The sequence below is a fragment of the Myxocyprinus asiaticus genome, chromosome 44, assembly GCF_019703515.2.
Source record: "Myxocyprinus asiaticus isolate MX2 ecotype Aquarium Trade chromosome 44, UBuf_Myxa_2, whole genome shotgun sequence".
In the NCBI taxonomy this organism is placed as follows: domain Eukaryota; kingdom Metazoa; phylum Chordata; class Actinopteri; order Cypriniformes; family Catostomidae; genus Myxocyprinus; species Myxocyprinus asiaticus.
The window spans coordinates 22,466,720-22,487,338 of record NC_059387.1 but is presented as its reverse complement, the minus strand read 5'-3'; the positions used below and the strand labels follow the sequence as shown (position 1 = coordinate 22,487,338).

General features: G+C 38.3%; 1 protein-coding gene across 3 annotated transcripts in view; it reads left to right on the top strand.

The window, feature by feature from the left end:
• Positions 1–20,619, top strand: part of LOC127434765 (catenin delta-2-like) — a 426,842-nt gene that overhangs the window by 256,384 nt on the left and 149,839 nt on the right. For 2 of the 3 annotated variants that reach the window (XM_051687723.1, XM_051687725.1), the window contains one exon: positions 11,404–11,710. In XM_051687723.1, the coding sequence (XP_051543683.1) occupies positions 11,404–11,710 (307 nt within the window). The remainder of the gene's footprint in view (positions 1–11,403; positions 11,711–20,619) is intronic. The other variant, XM_051687724.1, reaches the window with a different exon arrangement.

The following is a 20,619-nucleotide window of genomic DNA, read 5'->3' as shown; positions in this document are numbered from 1 at the left end:
AAATTACAATGTTTGTCTCTATAGGAAAATCCTCTGTATTATGTCTTAAGGATAAGCATAGTTTTAGTGGCATTCTGTGTTGAATTGCTTAGAGTGAATGCCAGTATTTGATGCTCTCTATTTTGAGCAAGCAGATGGACCTATTGAAGACAGATACCCTATTTATTCATAGACCCCCAGCAAAGCAGGTAGAGCTTTACTTTTTTCAGCATAGTAAGTGTCAGAGCAGCAAATCATTTCTCTAATACGTTTCTGTTGAGTGGTAGTGACCTTTGGCAGGATGTAATTTCATGCAGAAAAATAACGTTGAGTGATACAGTGAAGGAAAGGGAGAAAGGGCAGTTTGTTTATGATCGCATTACACTGTAACAGAGTACTGAATCTAATGATGCCAACACTAAGGAGATGCTGGGTCCTCTGATTCATTTCTGAAAGGTCAGGTAATTTGAAAGAGCAGCCCATTATCAAACCTATGGAATATTCAAAGCCTCTGTGCTGGAGGAGATTAGAAACCTTGGCGTTTTGAGTGAGGTGTGTGTGTGTTAGATCCATGAGAAGCCAGATGATTGAAGAAGCCAGAAGATTGAAAGAGAGGGAAGAGAGAATGTTTTATATTCACCCTCTGCACTAGAATAATGCACTACAGTTGTAGTAACACATTCATAGTAATGTCAAGGTCTCTTTCACTGGCTCTTTATTTTTATTTTATTTTTTTTGCAGAGCCTGGTCAGTACCTGGATGGGAGACCTCCTGGGAAAACTAAGGTTACTGTTGGAAGAGGTGTTAGTGAGGCCAGCAGGGGGTGCTCACCCTGTGGTCTGTGTGGGTCCTGATGCCCCAGTATAGTGATGGGGACACTATACTGTAAAAAGGCACCGTCTTTCGGATGAGGCATTAAACCGAGGTCCTGACTCTCAGTGGTCATTAAAAATCCCAGGGCACTTCTCATAAAGAGTAGGGGTGTAACCCTGGTGTCCTGGCGAATTTCCCCTCATTGGCCCTTATCCATCATGGCCTCCTAATTATCCCCATCCATTAATTGGCTGTATCAGTCCACTCTCTCCTCTCCATCAACAGCTGGTGTTTGGTGAATGTACTGGTGCACTATGGCTGCCGTCGCATCATCCAGGTGGATGTTGCACACTGGTGGTGGTTGAGGAGAGTCCCCTGTTCACTGTGTAAAGCACTTTGAGTGTAGTATCAGAAAAGCACTATATAAATGCAACATTCATTCAGCATTCATTAATTAATTTTTTATGTCTTTTATATTTCTATTTCAAGTATTTGAAATATCTGCCTGTCTGTGGCCACACTCTGCAAAGGCATAAAAGTCTCTGTGCCGCCTCCCAATTCTTTGTAGCTGCAGAATTTTGCTAAAACAAATAAAAAATAAATAAAAAGTAAAAATTTATATCAAAAACTGGTTTTATAGTTTTGTTTTGTTTTTTTTTTTTGTTTTTTGTTTTTTTAAATAGCTTTAATGTTTTTATTTATTTTCTTTTGCTATTTACTCAGAGCAATTTTTACATGCAATGTTTAATTTTAATTGCAAAAAAGTGAAAAAGAGTAAGAATGATGTTGAATTATTTTCATTTAGAGTTGAAGTCAGAAGTTTACTTACACCTTATCCAAATACATTTAAACTCAGTTTTTCACAATTCCTGACATTTAATCATAGAAACATTCTGTCTTAGGTCAGTTAGGATCACTATTTTAAGAATGTGAAATGTCAGAATAATAGTAGAGAGAATGATTTATTTCTGCTTTTAATTCTTTCATCACATTCCCAGTGGGTCAGAAGTTTACATACACTTTGTTAGTATTTGGTAGCATTACATTTAAATTGTTTAACTTGGGTCAAATGTTTTGGGTAGCCTTCCACAAGCTTCTCACAATAAGTTGCTGGAATTTTGTCATTGTCCATTTGGAAGACCCATTTGCGACCAAGCTTTAACTTCCTGGCTGATGTCTTGATGTTGCTTCAATATATCCACATACTTTTCCTTCCTCATGATGCCATCTATTTTTATTGAAGCACCCCCACAATATGATGCTGCCACCCCCATGCTTCACGGTTGGGATGGTGTTCTTTGGCTTGCAAGCCTCACCCTTTGTCCTCCAAACATAACGATGGTCATTATGGCCATTTTGTTTCATCAGACCAGAGGACATTTCTCCAGAATGTAAGATCTTTGTCCCTATGTGCATTTGCAAACTGTAGTCTGGCTTTTTTAATGGTGATTTTGGAGCAGTGGCTTCTTCCTTGCTGAGCAGGCTTTCAGATTTTGTCGATATAGGACTCGTTTTACTGTGGATACTTGTTTACCTGTTTCCTCCAGCATCTTCACAAGGTCCTTTGCTGTTGTTCTTGAGTTGATTTAACTTTTCGCACCAAACTACTTTCATCTCTAGGAGACAGAATGTGTTTCCTTCCTGAGCGGTATGATGGCAGCGTTGTCCCATGGTGTTTATACTTGCGTACTATTGTATGTACAGATGAACGTGGTATCTTCAGGCATTTGGAAATTGCTCCCAAGGATGAACCAGACTTGTGGATGTCCACAGTTTTTATTTTTTATTTTTTTATTTTATAGTAAATTAAAAGTGAAACAATCTGTCTGTAAACAATTGTTGGAAAAATTACTTGTGTCATGCACAAAGTAGATGCCCTAAACAACTTGCCAAAACTATAGTTTGCTCATATGAAATCTGTGGAGTGGTTAAAAAATGAGTTTTAATGACTTCAACAATATGTCAACTTCTGACTTCAACTGTATATGCACCAATACAAAACATTTTAATATATGAAAGAGACCAGGCAGAGACTTTCATGAACAATTTTGAGTAGTGGTTATTCAAATGAATTATTGAATCAGAGTTTTAAATCGATTAATTTAACCGGACACTTTCAACTGATACAAAAATCAAACTTGCCAACTCTAATGTCGTTTTTGATACTGATCTGAGACACTTTTAAAACATAGTGGCGCATCACAAGACAGTGTTGGATTGTAAAACTAGTGTAATGACATGATATTTAGAAAGCTTAATGACCAAATTAAAACACATTAAAATGACTGTGATGTTCACAATGTTGCTCAATTTTATGTTGCCAGCAAAATCTTCACAGGTATATAATGAGCATTAAATATCCCCATCAAAATTGATCGGTAGTGAAGTGTGCAGAAACAATCAGTATTAAAACTAGCCATGATTTGTGTGCCAGTAGATGAGAAATATTAATAAGACTTACATTCCCTATAATTTAATGGAGCACACATCAAAATCCTGACGAGAATAACATTTTCTAAGCGTATAAAAGAAACGTGTCCATATTTCTATTATTCTAATTCAAAGCATACAGTCCATTTACACTACCAGCTTCTTATGAATGTGCTGTTATTGTTTATATTGCTAGTACTTGAGGGAATGGACTGCATAATAGGATGTAGATGCTGCAATGACTAGAGAAGAATCTTCTAATTAAATTGCACTTGACCCAGCCCATTAGCGCGTAGCGCGGGTGATTTCGCCAAACCCACTTATGCCTAGACTTAGCGCATGCTTGCACAAAAATACCATAACTTCATGGCCATGCCCACTTATTTTTCACTTATGATTTATAGCATAGCACTTCGCGTAGCACTAATGCTCAAAAATTGGGCCCATAGACTGATTACAGTTTAAAAAGCAAAGGCACGGATTAGGAGAGCGGTGCTGGTTGTTATTCACAAGTATACTTCAAACTGGCTTAAAGAAACACTGTATACAGTGTCGCATAAAGCAGGACACAGTAAAAAGGCCAAGTATGTGAGTTAATGGTAGTTCAAGATGGAATTACCAGTGGTAGTTCAAGATGGTGCCGAGTATGGCTGCTGCGTTGCGAGCTCCGACCCAATATTGCAGTTTTTTGTTTGTTTTGTCTACAGTTCTTATGTTTTTTTGTCTTGGATGTTGTCTGCCTTATCGTGTACGATAGACAAACACTTTTGGACATTAGTTCTGCAATAGCACACCAAAAACTGGTTTTTAAATTCCTCAGTGCTGACCCGCTGTTTACAAACAAATCGTCCCCCACTACCCAGTATTCTACTGGCAAATATTTAGTCTCTGGACAACAAGCTCTGCGAACTGAGAACGCGGATCTCTTTCCAATGAGAGATGAGGGACTGCTGCATTATCTGCCTTACAGAAAGTTGGATGTCTGAGGAGATTCCAGACTCGGCCATCGAACCCACGGGGTCCTCCATGCACCGAGCGGATAGAGCGAAAGACCTCTCAGGTAAAAGCAGAGGTGTTGGTGTATGTTTTATGATCAACAAATCCTGGTGTGATCAGAGGAATGTACATTCTATCAAGTCTTTCTGCTCTGCTGATCTGGAATTTATCATGCTTCTGTGTCGGCCATTCTGGCTACCGAGGGAATTCACAATGGTCATTATCACAGCTGTGTACATCCCGCCTCAAGCCGACACAGACCGGGCACTCAAGGAACTGTATGGGAGTACAAGTGAGCAGGAAACCGCGCACCCTGAGGCTGCGTTCATTGTGACCGGGGACTTTAACAAAGCCAATTTCAAATCAGTCGCACCGAAATACTTTCAACGCATCAGTTTCAACACACGAGGGTGCCGGGTTTTGGACCTGTGTTTTTACAGACATTTTCAACCTTTCCCTCTCCTTGTCTGTGGTCCAAACATACTTTAAAACGTGCACCATTGTGCCTGTACCAAAGCAATCCAAAATCACTTGCTTAAATGACTGCCGTCATTTTGCTCTGATCCCCATCATCAGCAAATGCGTTGAGAGACTAATCAGAGATTACATCTGCTCTGTGCTGCCTCCCTCACTGGACTCACTGCAGTTTGCTTACCGCAACAACCACTTCACTGATGATGCCATTGCATCTACACTACACACTGCTCTCTCCCACCTGGAAAAAAGGAACACATATGTGAGAATGCTGTTTGTAGACTACAGCTCAGCATTCAGCACCATAGTGCCCTCCAAGCTTGATGAGAAACTCCTGGCTATGGGCTTAAACAGCTCACTGTGCAGCTGGGTCATGGACTTCCTGTCAAGCAGACGCCAGGTGGTTATAATGGGCAGCAACATCTCCTCACCACTGACCCTCAAAACTGGAGCCCCGCAGGGCTGTGTTCTTAGCCCACTCCTGTAGTCCCTGTACACACATGACTGTGTGGCAACACATAGCTCCAATGCCTTCTTAAGTTTGCTGATGATACGATGGTGGTAGGTCTGATCACTGACAATGATGAATCAGCCTACAGAGAGAAAGTGTACACTCTGACATGCTGGTGTCAGGAGCACAACCTCTCCCTCAACGTCAGTAAGACCAAGGAGCTTGTGGTGGACTTCAGGAGAAAAGACAGAGAACACAGCCCCATCACCATCAATGGAGCACCAGTGGAGAGAGTCAGCAGCTTCAAGTTCCTCAGTGTCCACATCACAGAGGAACTCACATGGTCCGTCCACACTGAGGCCGTTGTGAAGAAGGCTCACCAGCACCTCTTCTTCCTGAGACGGCTGAGGAAGTTTGGAATGAACCACCACATCCTCACATGGTTTTACACCAGCACTGTAGAGAGCATCCTGACTGGCTGCATCACTGCCTGGTACAGCAACAGCACTGCTCTCAACCGCAAAGCCCTGCAAAGGGTGGTGCGAACTGTCAGACACATCATTGCGGTTGAGAGCTTCCCTCCCTGCAGGACATATATACCAGGTGGTGTGTGAAAAAAGCTCGGAGGATCATCAGAGACTCCAGCCACTCGATCCATGGGCTGCTCTCACTGCTACCATCAGGCAGGCGGTATCGCAGCATCAGGACCCACACCAGCCGACTTCATGACAGCTTCTTCCCCCAAGCAATCAACTCTTGATTTCTCACGATCAATATACATCAGCACTGCACTTTATTAATCTTATAATCTTATATTTCACACTGGAAAGTTATAAATATATTCTGTCCTAACAACACCCTGGCAACTGACTATCAACAGACAGCCTGAACGTCAATACAGCACAATACAACATACTGTATATTTTATATATTCTATTTTTATTGTATACTGTGTATTCTATATTGTATGTGTATTCTATATTGTGTGTATTGTATACTGTACATTGTATATTATTATTTGTATATTGTGTTGTGTAATTATGTGTATATTAGATATGTAAATTGTGTTGTGCAAATCTGATGTTTATTGTAAATTGTTATATGTCTCAATACTGTCATGACTGCTATGTTGCTCGGAACTGCACCCAAGACTTTCACCCACTGTTGCACTTGTGTATATGATTGTGTGACAATAAAGTGATTTGATTTGATTTGATAATGAAAGAATTACACCGTCAAACCTTGTTGTCAGGAAATAGCAGGATTCAGTGATGCACATTATTGGCTAGTGGCCCTCATTAACAGCCTCTGTACAAAATGTATAAGAAAAACTGTCGACATTTCAGCTGAGATGGTGAGCACACAATGCCACCCCTTAGAGGTGTATTTACCAGCCATAGTACCATTTTATTCTCAACAGTTCTTAATGATAGAGGCCAGTCAGGCTCTTTCTGTATATCTAGTCACATTAATCTCCACTGTTGTGAAATACTGTGTGCAGTAACTATTAGTTTGATCCCCACATTTAGCTGGATTATAAAGTTGGTTTGGTACATTGGTTTTGGTGGAGTTGATGCAGGTACTGACCGTTAAATTGTCTCACAGATGGAACAGAATGAGAAACATACTGCAAATTAATAAACACCTGCTTTATTGTAAGACACAGAACCCTTCATGGGTCCATTTATCATTTTATATGCTAAATATATGCAGTGTCATATTTGGCAGTTATTTGCTTTTTGGTCTCGCATTGTTTACAATCAGCAATGACGAATAATAGATATGAGATGAGTTGGTTGTCGAGATTTAATGCAAATTGTTATCTAGCTGGTGTTTGGTGCCATTGTGTGGGATTGTGTGTGTCCTCATCAGTTTGTGTGTGTTTTTATCTCAAGCTGTGTTGAAGAAAACCCTTGTCCGTGCAGTGCTGCGTGGCCACATAACATACAACCTTTCTGATAAGATAAGCTAATGTAATGTGAAGGTCACTGAAAAGTCAATTTCTCAAGGCATTGCCACTGTGGCAGAGTGGCAGCACTTCATAACGATAAAGTCTGCCATGCCATACATGCACGCATAAACGTACTGTATTGTGTGACACAGACCACTACTTGAGTTAGATTGGAAAATTCTTTCAAGACGAATAATGCACATTGAAATTGCAGTCCATTGTTTGATTACATAAAGAATAGTTCATTGATATACAGTTGTGCTCAAAAGTTTGCATACCCTGGCAGAAATTGAAAATATGACTGATCATGCAAAAAAAACTGTCTTTTATTTAAGGATAGTGATCATATGAAGCCATTTATTATCACATAGTTGTTTGGCTCCTTTTTACATCATAATGATAACAGAAATCACCCAAATGGCCCTGATCAAAAGTTTACATACCCTTGAATGTTTGGCTTTGTTACAGACACACAAGGTGACACACACAGGTTTAAATGGCAGTTAAAGGTTAATTTCCCACACCTGTGGCTTTTTAAATTGCATAGTGTCTGTGTATAAATAGTCAATGAGTTTATTAGCTCTCACGTGGATGCACTGAGCAGGAAATGGTGAAGGTTCTGGAGTGGTCATCACAGTCTCCTGACCTTAATATCATCGAGCCACTCTGGGGAGATCTCAAATGTGCAGTTCATGCAAGATGACCAAAGACTTTGCATGACCTGGAGGCATTTTGCCAAGACGATGGGCAGCTATACCACCTGCAAGAATTTGGGTTCTCATAGACAACTATTACAGAAGACTGCACGCTGTCATTGATGCTAAAGGGGGCAATACACAGTATTAAGAACTAAGGGTATGCAGACTTTTGAACAGGGGTCATTTCATTTTTTCTTTGTTGCAATTTTTTGTTTTATGATTGTGCCATTCTGTTATAACCTACAGTTGAATATGAATCCCTAAGAAATAAAATAAATGTGTTTTTCCTGCTCATGTTTTCTTTAAAAATGGTACATATATTACCAATTGTCCAAGGGTATGCAAACTTTTGAACACAACTGTACATTTATCTTTTAGTCCTTGACTGTGTCGGTGTGTGACATCACTATCTGAAAGTGTGTCAAAAATTCAAAACAGCCAGTTATAAAGGTTTAAATTACAGACAATTTTTAGTGTAATCAATGTTGTTTGTAGGTTCATTAATTATATACTGTACAGATTTCCCCCTTTTAAATGCATGCAGTTCAAGTTTCTGTAAATCAAGACCTTGGGGGCCTTCAGTGCTAAATCAGTTGAAGTCCTTGTGTTATTCACCATCTTCACATTCTAGTAATGAGTAAGGGTGTGCCCAAAGCCGAATGCCCTTACTCTGATACTACTGCATTACACTTATATTGAGGGAAATGGTTGCTCTTGCACCTCACTATATTAAAAACCAAACAAACATGCAGTTAAAGTGAACTACTTTTGGAAGTGAGACTGTGCACTTTTCAGAAGCAGTATATCTGTTGAGGCAAAATGAACAGAGATTGAAGAGAATCACATAGCTTGTGGCATTTTCTCTTGAATTGTAAGGTCATGTCATTTACTGGTATTTGAAATCTTCACATTGTAATGTGCCTGAAGATGAACCGCTTTTTCGAAACATACAAATATTGATCTCAAAGTGAAAAATGGATTCTCCCTAAAAATAGTATTATCATTTTAAAGCCGCACAGTTAGATTCGCTGCCGTGATGAAGCCACATCCCCAGCCCACCTGTGCTGGTCGCCCTGTTAACCCACCTGAGCTGGCCACACCAACCAAATTGAAATAGCCAATGGGAATTGGATAATGAGCATGTGTTATATGGACATAATATTGTCCTCAACTCTACTGTAAATTGAATAAATTTACATCTAAAAACAAGCATTTTGTTTAGTTTTGACCCACTTCTGGTTCTACCTGAGCACAAGTTAAATGATTTAGTCTTCCCAAGAAGTGCAGATATGATAACGGCTTTGCTACACACATCTAGTAATGAAATCTCAACAGTTTGGTTAATGTGGAGAAACTTATGCTGTGTTGTGCCATGTCTGGTCACTGAACTTTTCCTCTGCCCATCAGCTTCTTATTAAATCTGGAAGCACAGGAGTCATTAATTCAATCTATCAGCTTTTCTCTCTCATTCTGTTTCTTCTCTCTCTTTATCTCATTTGCTTTTTCAAGCACAGTCTCCATCCATCTTACACTCTAATTATTGTTAGCCTACAATGAGCAAGAGTCATGGATGGTTTGTGAAGATACATGGAGCCCTTTTTTTCCCAGGGTGCACTTTGTGTTTGGTGACTAATAGTCCTGTTTTACAGTCTCACTGGCAGTGTTGTGGTAAAGACTCAGAGCCTCATTGATCGTCTCACCATTCAGATTTATGAGACACTCCAATGTGACTGTCTAGCAGACTGTGGCTGCCACATTACCCATATATTGAGCGAAATGGATACTCTGTCTGCTCACTATTTTAAAAACCAAACAAATGCACAGTTAAAGTGATCTATTTTTAAAAGCAAGACTGGGTAGTTTTCAGATGCAGGTGCACCTGCTGAGGTGGGGCAGACTGAGTCAAAATGAAATAGAATGAAATGGCCTGTGTTATCTCATGGATCGTAAGATCACAGTCCTTGCTGCATCAACTGCTTTCAGGCATACTCTCGCTGTCCTTTCAGATATTAATTTTTGTTTTGTACTGATAGATCAGAAGAATATTTTTGTGCAGATACTGTACAGTGAGGTCAAAGTCTATTATGAATTTTTCTAATTGCATTTTTCAGTACAAATTATATCAGCATAAGAATTCAAATTAAAAGTTGAATAGAAAAATAAGCTGTCATGGATGCCCCAACTTAAATTATATAATCCATATTATTTCAAAATGTTCCAAAGAGCATCTTGTGTGCTTAAAGGGATAGTTCACCTAAAAATGTAAATTCTCTCATCATTTACTTACCCTCATGTCATCCCGGATGTGAATGATTTTCTTTCTTCAGAAGAACATAAACAAAGATTTTTACAAGAATATCTCAGCTCTGTAGGTCCATAAAATGCAAGTGAATGGTGATCAGACCTTTTGTAGCTCCAAAAATGGAAACAAAAGTAATCCATAAGGGTGTTTTCACACTTGGGTCCTCTTTAAAAGAACCAAACTCACACCCCTTTAAGTGGACCAAAAAGTTAACCGAGTGAAAAAGGTCCCAGTTCTCTTTGCATTCACACTATTTGTGACCTCTATAGTAGGCTCAGATCTCTTTTTGGTCCACTTGACTGGTTACGTTGTCTCAGTCCATTTTGCATTCACACTGTTGTTTTTGTGGAACCCAGACCACTTTTTAAAAGACAAAATTGATGATAATTATTATTATAATTATGGCTATTCTAAATGGTTGAGTACAATTAGCTCTATATATTAACTTTTGAGATTATTAAACATGTTTAATTGCCTTAAAATTAATAATTAGCATTAGTACAGGTGTATTTGTTCAATAAAACATATTTTATTGATCTTCTGCATGAGAAACAGATCAGTTTAAGTCCTTTTTACCCTAAATCTTCACTTTCACTTTTACATCTTAAATGCATGTTGTGCCTGTTTAGTTTCACTTTCATATTTGAAAGTGAAAGTTAAAGTTTGGAGCTACAAAGGTCTGATCACCATTCACTTGCACTGTATGGACCGACAGAGCTAGAAATATTTTTCTAAAAATCTTCATTTGTGTTCTGCTGAAGACAGAAAGTAATACACATCTAGGATGGCTTGAGGTTGAGTAAATGATGAGAGAATTTTCGTTTTTGGATGAACTAGAATCAAGGAAATCTGAAACCTTTCGTACAAAGTAGTTAACATGTTCAATGTGACAAATTTGATTAGTGACCTAAAAATATTGCATAATCATAAATATTTATTTATTTTTGTGTCATAACTTTCATTTTATTCATTTTTTTTATCCTAAAACTTTGTTTATGTCCAGGGATTGAATCAAAGCTTTTCAATGCGGTCTCAGTTTTTGCACCCCACTTTTCGTATACATCTTTTTTCATTATTATTGACTACATGGGCTTCTGTTTCCACAATTTAATAGAATGAGTGTCTTAAAATGTGATAATTAGAAAACCATAACATTGTGTACTTAAGGAGCTTTTCATTACTGTCCTTTGACTCTCTTCCTCTCCTATTTGCTCCCTCCTTGTCTACTATTCTTTCATTGCATCGTGTCTTTGTCTGGTTGTCCGTATCCTCTCTGTCATTCACTGTCTTGCATTGTTCCTCTACCTAGACCTAATGAACCAGTTCTGTGAACAGGTCCTGAACTTCTTGTTTTGTCCCTACTCTCCTGCCATAGCCCCGTCCTCCCCTGGTGTTGACTCCGTACCCTTGCAGCGAACAGGAAGTCAGAATGCCACAGGGACATTTCCCAGGGGTGGCTACGCCTCCGGCCAGAGCACCAATTACGCTGACACTTACCGCACCTTGCCATACTGCTCTTCTGTGGAGTCTCCATACAGCAAATCCGGACCTGCCCTGCCACCAGAGGGCACCCTGGCCCGCTCGCCCTCTATAGACAGCATCCAAAAGGATCCCAGGTGAGTCTGCAAGCTATTACACCTTTTTAGAGTGTGAGTCATAGTAGCATTCATGCCAGGTGCAGATGGCAAATGTACACATATTGATCCAATCTCAGCTGGAAGAGCCATTCGTTGTTAAGCCTTTCTGTATGTGTTTGTGTTGGTTTAGAGACTTCTGACAAAAATACAGTGCAAATTGCTTGTATATTTGCAGTGCAGTGTCAATAGCTCTTGTAAGCTTGTGATTGTCCATACCTTTTGCACCGAAAGCAGGACGAAATCTGGTCTGCCAGTTATATTGAACTCGATGAAGCGAAAATGATCAGTTTGGATGAAGAGAATGGCTATGTTTGGTATGGAATACAAGCTTACAACTTTCTGAATAATACTGCACAGTATGCGCTGTGTACTACCTACTAAATTTTAAAAGAAGCTAAACAGCATTATTACAAGATAATGCAGAATGCAGTAGGTCATCTGGGTATTTTATGAATGCAGAAAATTTGCACACTGCACACTATACATACTGTATACTGTAGCAATAGTAAGAGCAGTAAGCTAGTATGCTATTCCCAACATAGCCAGAGTCACTACCTTTATTTTAAAGACGTTTATTAATTTGTCTGCGATTACAGTACAGATGAAAACAGAAAACCTGATTAATTACTTTCTCTGCAGACAGATATTTTTAAAGCCCTGCAAAGATTATAGTGATATGATTTTAGTATCACTATTCTACTGTTCTGTAGAAAACACTGGATTGTAGCCAAGGGTGGGTCGGGGTAGGCCTGGGCCCACCCAAATTAGACCCAGGCTCACCCAGAATATTAGAGATTATTCTTTGACTTCAAATATATATTTATATAATAGTTTAAAAAATGCATAAATTCTGATTTCTGAAAGTGTGAAAGAAATGTTTGAATGGTGCGCTTCTCTGATGTTATGGAAAATTTAGTAAAAAAAACAATTGGACAAAAACTTGGCCCATCCATTTTTATTGAGGCCCACCCAAAATTAATTTCCTGACTACGCCCTTGGTGCATATGATTTATTTATTTATTTTACGGGTAATGTTGTGTCTAAGAATGTTGTGTGTGATGCACCCATCTGTATGTAAAGATTTGTTCATGCACACATTTGTTTACTCATACCTATTGTATAAACATAATTAGTACTACCTACTGGTCATATACTTAAGTAACCAAGACCCATCTTGCTAGGTCCATTTAAATATACATTTCAATTTCTGGAATTTAATTTTGAATATAAAAAGCATCATTACAGGATCACCAGTGTTCGTTATAAATTTTTCGCTGTTTGAATTCACACATTCTCTCAATACCATTCGATTATAATCAAACACTTTATTTATTTTCAAAGAGGACATTTGCTATGTGTGATCCTTTTAATTAAATCATTAATAAATGTTTTTTCTCCATGGGTTTCAAAATTTAATTGGACAGAGTTGATCACACGTTACCATTATACAAAGTAGCCCCTCATCTGCTCAGGGTACAGTGGGGGACGTTCGTGATACTGAAATACTCAATAGTTGATAATTAGTACTGAGTACTGGTGAAACTTGGTTAGGCTAATAAAGGCTACTGCAGTCTAGTATAATGATCTCAGGTGCTATTCTGCGTATTTGGTCTCTGGAGAGCCGAAGACTACATATTATATGTTTACTCTCTGAACATTAGACAATGTTTGTTCTGTTCAGTGCCAAAATTCAACAAAGGCAACAAAGATATTGGCAGTAAAACAGAAATAAAGTTTGATATGCTGTTTAACTTGATGAAATTCCTCCACATTCTTCATTGCCTGATAAAAAGCCCCTTTGATCTGTATTGTGCTTTTGGGTTTTTCATCAAACAGACAAATTAAGTTTGGTGGCATTAAGTCCCATTCACATGGCTTGCTTCTTGGATTCAGTACACCTTTAAATTAATTTGTTATGCGCCACTATGACCTTCTCAGGAAACGCACAAGAACTTAATATTAAGACATTGCTAGGTAGCAAGGAAATAAAAGTTATACACCCGTAAAGAGTGAAAACGTTTAAAGCAAATGAAAGAAATAGCATGGATTTGGAATAAGAACAGCAAAAAAGGGGCAGGCGATTGCTTTGATAAATCGCAAATAACAACGTTTTTCTTTGAATGTCATATGCCTTCAACAATGTGTTGTACATTTTTGCACCAGCACTGCCCACGTGATGATGCATTTTCTGGTTATGTTGGTTCAGAGACTATTTAGCAGAGACAGGCCACTTCTATTAAAATTAATGGGAGAAATTGGAACTCCCTACCAAGGAGCTCTAGCACCGGACAGTCAACGGATGTAGAAAGGAAGTCCCGCCTTACAGGTAAAAGAGCCAATCACCTTTTAGATACAGACATCGCCTGTCAATCAACTCCGGAACGCACATGCGCATTAGCTATACGATTCAGGAAATTTTTGTTTTTCAGTGTAAAATGAGGTAAAGAAGCACAATTTATGATACCAGTGTTGTCAGATTTTACTGCTGATTTGAAATATGTTCTTTGATCGTAATCTTGACCAACCGTGTTTGAGATTTTGGTGTTTCCCCATTCAAGTAGATAGGAGCTGCACTGTCATGACCTGAAATAGCCTCCTGAAATCGTTCCAAAGATGGCCGACAGTGGACTGACTTGCTAGAAAGACTTTGGTTGGTTGCACTTCGAAAGTTCAGTGGCAAAGTTGAAATTATTGTAATTTCGATTTCCAATGCTTGACCTGTACACAACGCGTCACCAGGGCAGTAGCTTGGCACTTTGGTCAATAGAATTCAATGCACTGGGGAAAGCGAATGCGAGTTGTGTGAAAGGACCTTTAGCTTTAGCAGCAGAATGAGGGTGAGAGCACTTTAGTCTATTATAGAGTGAGCAAGGCCGAAGCTGTGGAGTCATTTAGCCTGTAATGGGTTTGGCTGGTGATCTAAGCACTGAGCGCCACTTGTTCCCATATGTGCTACAATTCTTTCTAACTAGACTGCTCGAGAAAATTACTTACAATATGTACCCTGCTGAAATGACCAGCTGAAACAACATGCAGTTCCCATGCTGGTCCAGGGTGGTTTATGCTGGTTTATGCTGGTTTGGTACTGGTCTGTCTTGTGGACAAGCATTGCCATGCTCTTCACCAGCAAGAGATAGTATGGTTTTTCAGTTAATGTTGGTTAATCAATGAAGTCTTGCTTAAGAAACAGCATGTGGTATAACCAGGATGACACAGAGCAAAACAGCAGCGTATATTACTGACAACACTCTCTCTGTAACAGTAAAGACAGAATTGACAGAATTTTTCACAAATGCAAGCCAAGTGTCAAAACTTTCTCAAGCAATTGTTATCCACAGCACACAAGTTATCCAAGTTGTGTGAAATCCGTAATTGGCGCATCTAACAGGCTACTAGTACAACTTCCTTGACATATATTTAAGACAGGTGTTTGGGAGTGTAAAAAGCGCAATTAGTGAGTTATTAATGATCATCAAGTGGCTAAAAATATAAGCTCAGTAAACTGTCAAAATCAGATGTGTTTGCATCAGGGCAGTCATGGCAAAAAGCTGCTGGCACGGGCTTTGCAAGAAAGGCTTTAGCAGACGATAGCACATTACAGTTGCTGATGTGGGGTGATAAACAGAGTTATGAGCCATCTGCAATTCTCAGAGAACATAGAAGAAGGGAGACTGAGGGATGAAGATAAATTAGTGTGACTGAGTGGGGTTTATTGATTTGCTTCTGGATACCTGCAGAGCTGGAGAAGAGGAGGGATTGCCTTCAGAAAATAAAGGGGCCTGCCCTTCACCTTTCCTCCACTATTCATCAAAGCTTAGGTCCAAACCGCCTTCTCAACACTGTCATTATTACTTAGACTCCAAAGAGATGTCCTTTGTTTTTCACACACCTTAATGTAGACGAGTCCATAGTGGAGGCCATCTCCAAGACATCAACAATTAAACATCAATTTACTTTAAATAAAGATCAAGATATTTAAAAAGAAATGCAGGAAATCATTTACACAATAAAAGTTGTAAATGGTATATTGATTGGCTATTTCTCTACATAAATGTAAGTTTACTCTCCTAAAAATCACAGTGATTTGTGTGATGTTTGTTCTATTCGCTAAATTCACAAGCAAAAAAGAGCATGTCATATTTTCTTTGTGGATGTTATCCTTACACCTGCCAGAATGCAATAACTCAAAAGTAAAACTTTCTTTGGTGTGTACAGTAGTCGAGATTTAGCACTGTTTTAAAGGGGTCATTACATGAGGAATTACATTTTCCTTAATATTTGACATGTAATAGGTCATTGTAATATAAATCACACTGTAAGTTTCAGAACTCAAAACTTCCTCCTCACTGCAAAAAGAGCCTTTGTTGAGACCAAGCTGCCAAAACGACTCGTTCTCTACTTCCTCCACATTGTGATGTCACACTGTGGTAGACATTTGCATCTGACTACCTCCATAACAACACATCAATGCCTGCTTTACCTTATCACTTCTGTAGCCCTGCCCAGTAGCGGTGAACAGTGAGATGGCAAGGAGAGAGCAGGTCAGTCAAGAGCAGAGAGCCAATCATAACAGTGTGCGTTTACTGTCAAGTCTTAAAGGAGAAGCAGCACCAAAACAGAGTGTTTCTGACAGAGGGTCAGAACGAGGGTGGAAAATGATCATGTTTTACAAATATATTACTTTTTGTTTGTGTGTGTGCAAAAAACTTTACTTGCATTATAAGTGAACCTCAAATAACATATTAAAATAATTAAAAAAAAAGGCATGTCATGACCCCTTTAATGATTTCCCCACCTATCAATGTTCCTTTCTAGACAATCACTTTCTAACAATCCTGTGAACCCGAAAATGTAGAATCTGTCTTTTTTTTAATGTGGGGCAAATGGAGGTTGAGTTGTTGAGCTGAATCAGAATTCACATTTTTTTTTATCCGATTTAATAGTTATTTTTGCAAATTATTTTGCAAATTCAATTTGATTCGATTTAATTAACACAATCAAGATTTTTACTAGTTTCTTAGGCAAGAAACAGAAGGCATGACCGACATGAGGTACTCGGATGTTTCAAGGAGAGCTGCCACGATCTCGTTGCATATGCAACAATTTATTAAGTATGTATTTTAAGGACAGTAGTGTAAACTACTTCACAGTTTTAATCGTGACTCTTCAACTTTTAGAATTTAATTTATTTATTATCAGCCAACACAAATGATTTACTATTTTAAAGTCATATTTCAAGATTCATGCATATGAATATTCAGGCTTAATAATGAATATAATGTACTGAGAAAATGAGTGAATTGTTACATCCTTGGGGACAAAAAGGCATTATTAACTGTTTAAAATAATTTCAGTAGCTAAAACTATAACAAATTACAGCCTTTATAAGAAATGTGATTTTAATGCAGTACAGTAGATGTACAAATTTTTTTAGCAGACTAAGTTTGGTTGAGCGGGCTAAACCCCTGGATCCGGCGCCCCAGACTCTAGTGCTTTCCATGGTCTCACAGGGACAAAAAGATGTTTCTTGACAGTGCGGTGTTGACAAATACAAATACACTCTGTGATTTACAGAAAAGCACCTTGTGCACAAGCACTTAGATCTGGGAAAGGTGATTCCCTTGAGTGATTGGCTTTGGATGAGTAATATAAAGAGTAAGACCTGCAGTGCTCTCAAAAGGGTGGCTGGTATTATTCTGTGAAGGGTCTATGTGATTGGATGTCAGCCTTCAGATATGTGTTGCTTTGGCAGGGTAGCAATTTGATGCATTAAGCTGCTTATACACATTTGTGCTGCATGGGCTAGTTTTTACAAAGCAATTGTGTTTTGATTATTACATTTACCTTTATTCAGTCATATCAAAAGCATTTCTATCGACCTTCCATGTTTTGTGTTGGTGTATTGCTGGCTCTCAATTTTTTTTTTTTTTACTCATGTGAAGAGCAAGACCATTTTGCCACAGTGTTTTTGAATAGAGTTTTCCTTCTCTGACAGTTTACCTAAATAAAATGATATGAGTGGTCTTAGTAAAGTGAGAGAGGTGTTCTAAACCAAGGCCACGTTCACACAGCAGCAGAATACGGTTGTCACTCCTGTTTTGAATGTTTAATACGGTTGCATTCACACACAGTTTGGTTATTTACGACAGTGACAACCACATTCCATAAACAAACTTACACTCGCAAATTTTCAGTACTCACAACCGCATTCTTGGCAAACCTGTGCTGTGTGAATGGTACCGTACTGGACAACTAGTCACGTCATTTAATGTGAGAAAGCCACGCTGCACTGTACATGCACATGTCTCATGTTTCATGTGGGGTTTCGTTTTGTTAAATCACGGAGATGTAGATATTTGCTGGATTTCATCCAAAAATTCAGCCACCGGCTGCTTACGGGCACAAGACATGTGACATAAAATCTGCACTATGCACGTGGTTAAAAAGCATTCAAAGCTGTTGTCGGTTAATTATGATCTGATGGATGAACTCACACGTTAGTTGTGAAGATATGCCGGTGTTATGAATGTCGCCATCTTTGATATTTACTTTAGTCACTGTCACTATGGTTACAGCTGTTAGAATATGGTTGTGAGTTTGGTTGTTCGTTAAAACAGACTAGACTCACACCTGTAGGTAAATATTGTTGTCAGTCTAAACACTGACTGTGTGAACTCAGCCTAGGGAGCTGCCTACCTGTATATTGTTAGGATTTTTGTCGCCTGTTTTATCGTCCACAAGGTAAAAAGTCAGATTGCTTTGACCACACCTGTTGCCTTAGTAAGCAGCTATAATTCCTTTAAAGCATCAAATGTGTCCTTTGCAGGGTTATCACATTATCCATTATGACAAACCTCTTAAAAAAAATTTCATCCAAGATGGCGGACAGTAGGGCTGGGCGATATGCAAGAAATATGTTAAAATAAAAAAATATCACGATTATATCATCAACCCCCAGGCCGAGAGATTGGTGAATATTCTTGCTTTATTGATTTTGCTTTAAAAAATAAATGTATTTATTGAAAAATTAAAAACTTAAACCAAAGATATCTCTAAATTCAAATTGCACTTCAAATGAAATGAAAAAGCAATTAAAATAACGAAGTGGTCAAAAAATCTTTTATAACCACCCTTCCATTTGCTGTGGAAAATTACTAATACAATTTAAGATCTAAATACAATTATAAATGTAAACATAATAATAATAATAATAATGATAATAATAATAATAATAATAATAATAATAATAAATAATTTTAGGTTCAAGGTGAACTTGTTTAGGTTGTATACACATACATGTACAGTATATAGACCTACATGTATATACACATGTATAGGCTTTAAAGTGATCCTGCAGAGTTGTGTTCACAATCAGGGTTGGGCGGATTACTTTAAGAAAGTATTCTGGGCTGAATACTGAATGCTCTCTCTTAAATGTATTCAGTTTTCAAGCATTCCGAATACATCAAATAAAAAGTAATGTATTCAGAATACAAGAATACGTTTAGAATACATATTTATAAAGGCAAAGCACAATTGGATTAAGTGTGATATGTCATTGTTATCTTATCTGAACTGCTAAACCTTCACTTCTATCTGTTTTTGTTATTAACAATTTTCATTGATTCCATTCATAAGACAAACAAACTATATATCAATTATATACATTAAACCCCTCCCCCTGAACATAGAAAAACTCTCTCTGCATTATATATCTAGCCAAAAGCTTCCCTGCTTTATCCCCCGACTCAAAGTATGACTGTCTTGCCCTGAATAGCCAAAACTCCACCTTCCTCGATAAAATAGTATTATATATGTATTTCAATCGGGTCAATTCTCTGAGGCCATCAGATGACATTCGGCGCTTCAGCTCTGCCTCGTCACTTTTAATATTCCCTTCCAACTCCATGAGTTCTTGTGCTTTGGATTTTTTGATGAATGAGGCATACTGTATGATCCGACCCCTAAGAACTGCCTTAAGTGCCTCCCAAGCCACGCCTACAGAGGATACTGAGGACCATTTGGTCTCCATATAAACATTGATTTCAGCCTTTAATATTTGTTGGAATTCAGGATTTTGCAAAAGGGATACATTAAAACACCTCTAAACTCACCAGGGCGTGATCTGAGACTAAGATGTTTCCAATTGAGCAATCAGCAACGGATGAAATGAGGGACTTAGATATTTAAAAAAAATCTATTCTTGAATAAATCTTATGGACTGATGAAAAAAATATATAGTCCTTACCGGATGGGTTCAAAAGTCTCCAAATATCTGTAAGACCAAGGTTTTTACACATCCTATGAAGCATCAGTGTTGCTCTAGGGGGCTTACACACTTTTGCTTCACTAGGATCAAGGACTAATTCATCAATAGATTAAAGTCTCCTCCTAATATTATATCATGAGGGGTGCCAGCGGCTTGCAACATCCCTTCAAGATCTATAAAAAAGCCCTGATCATCAGCGTTAGGTGCATAAATATTAGCCAAAATCAGACTTTGCCCCTGAATTTCTGCTAAAACAACAATGACTCTTCCTAATTTATCTTTAATCTGTTTGAGACATTTGAATTGTAGATGCGTACTTACAGTGCATCCGGAAAGTGTTCACAGCACTTCACTTTTTCCACATTTTGTTATGTTACAGCCTTATTCCAAAATGGATTCAATTCATTATTTTCCTCAAAATTCCCCAAACAATACCTCATAATGACAACGTGAAAGAAGTTTGTTTGAAATCTTTGCAAATTTATTAAAAATAAAAAACGAAAAAAATCACATGTACATAAGTATTCACAGCCTTTGCCATGACACTCAAAATTGAGCTCAGGTGCATCCTGTTTCCACTGATCATCCTTGAGATGTTTCTACAACTTGGAGTCCACCT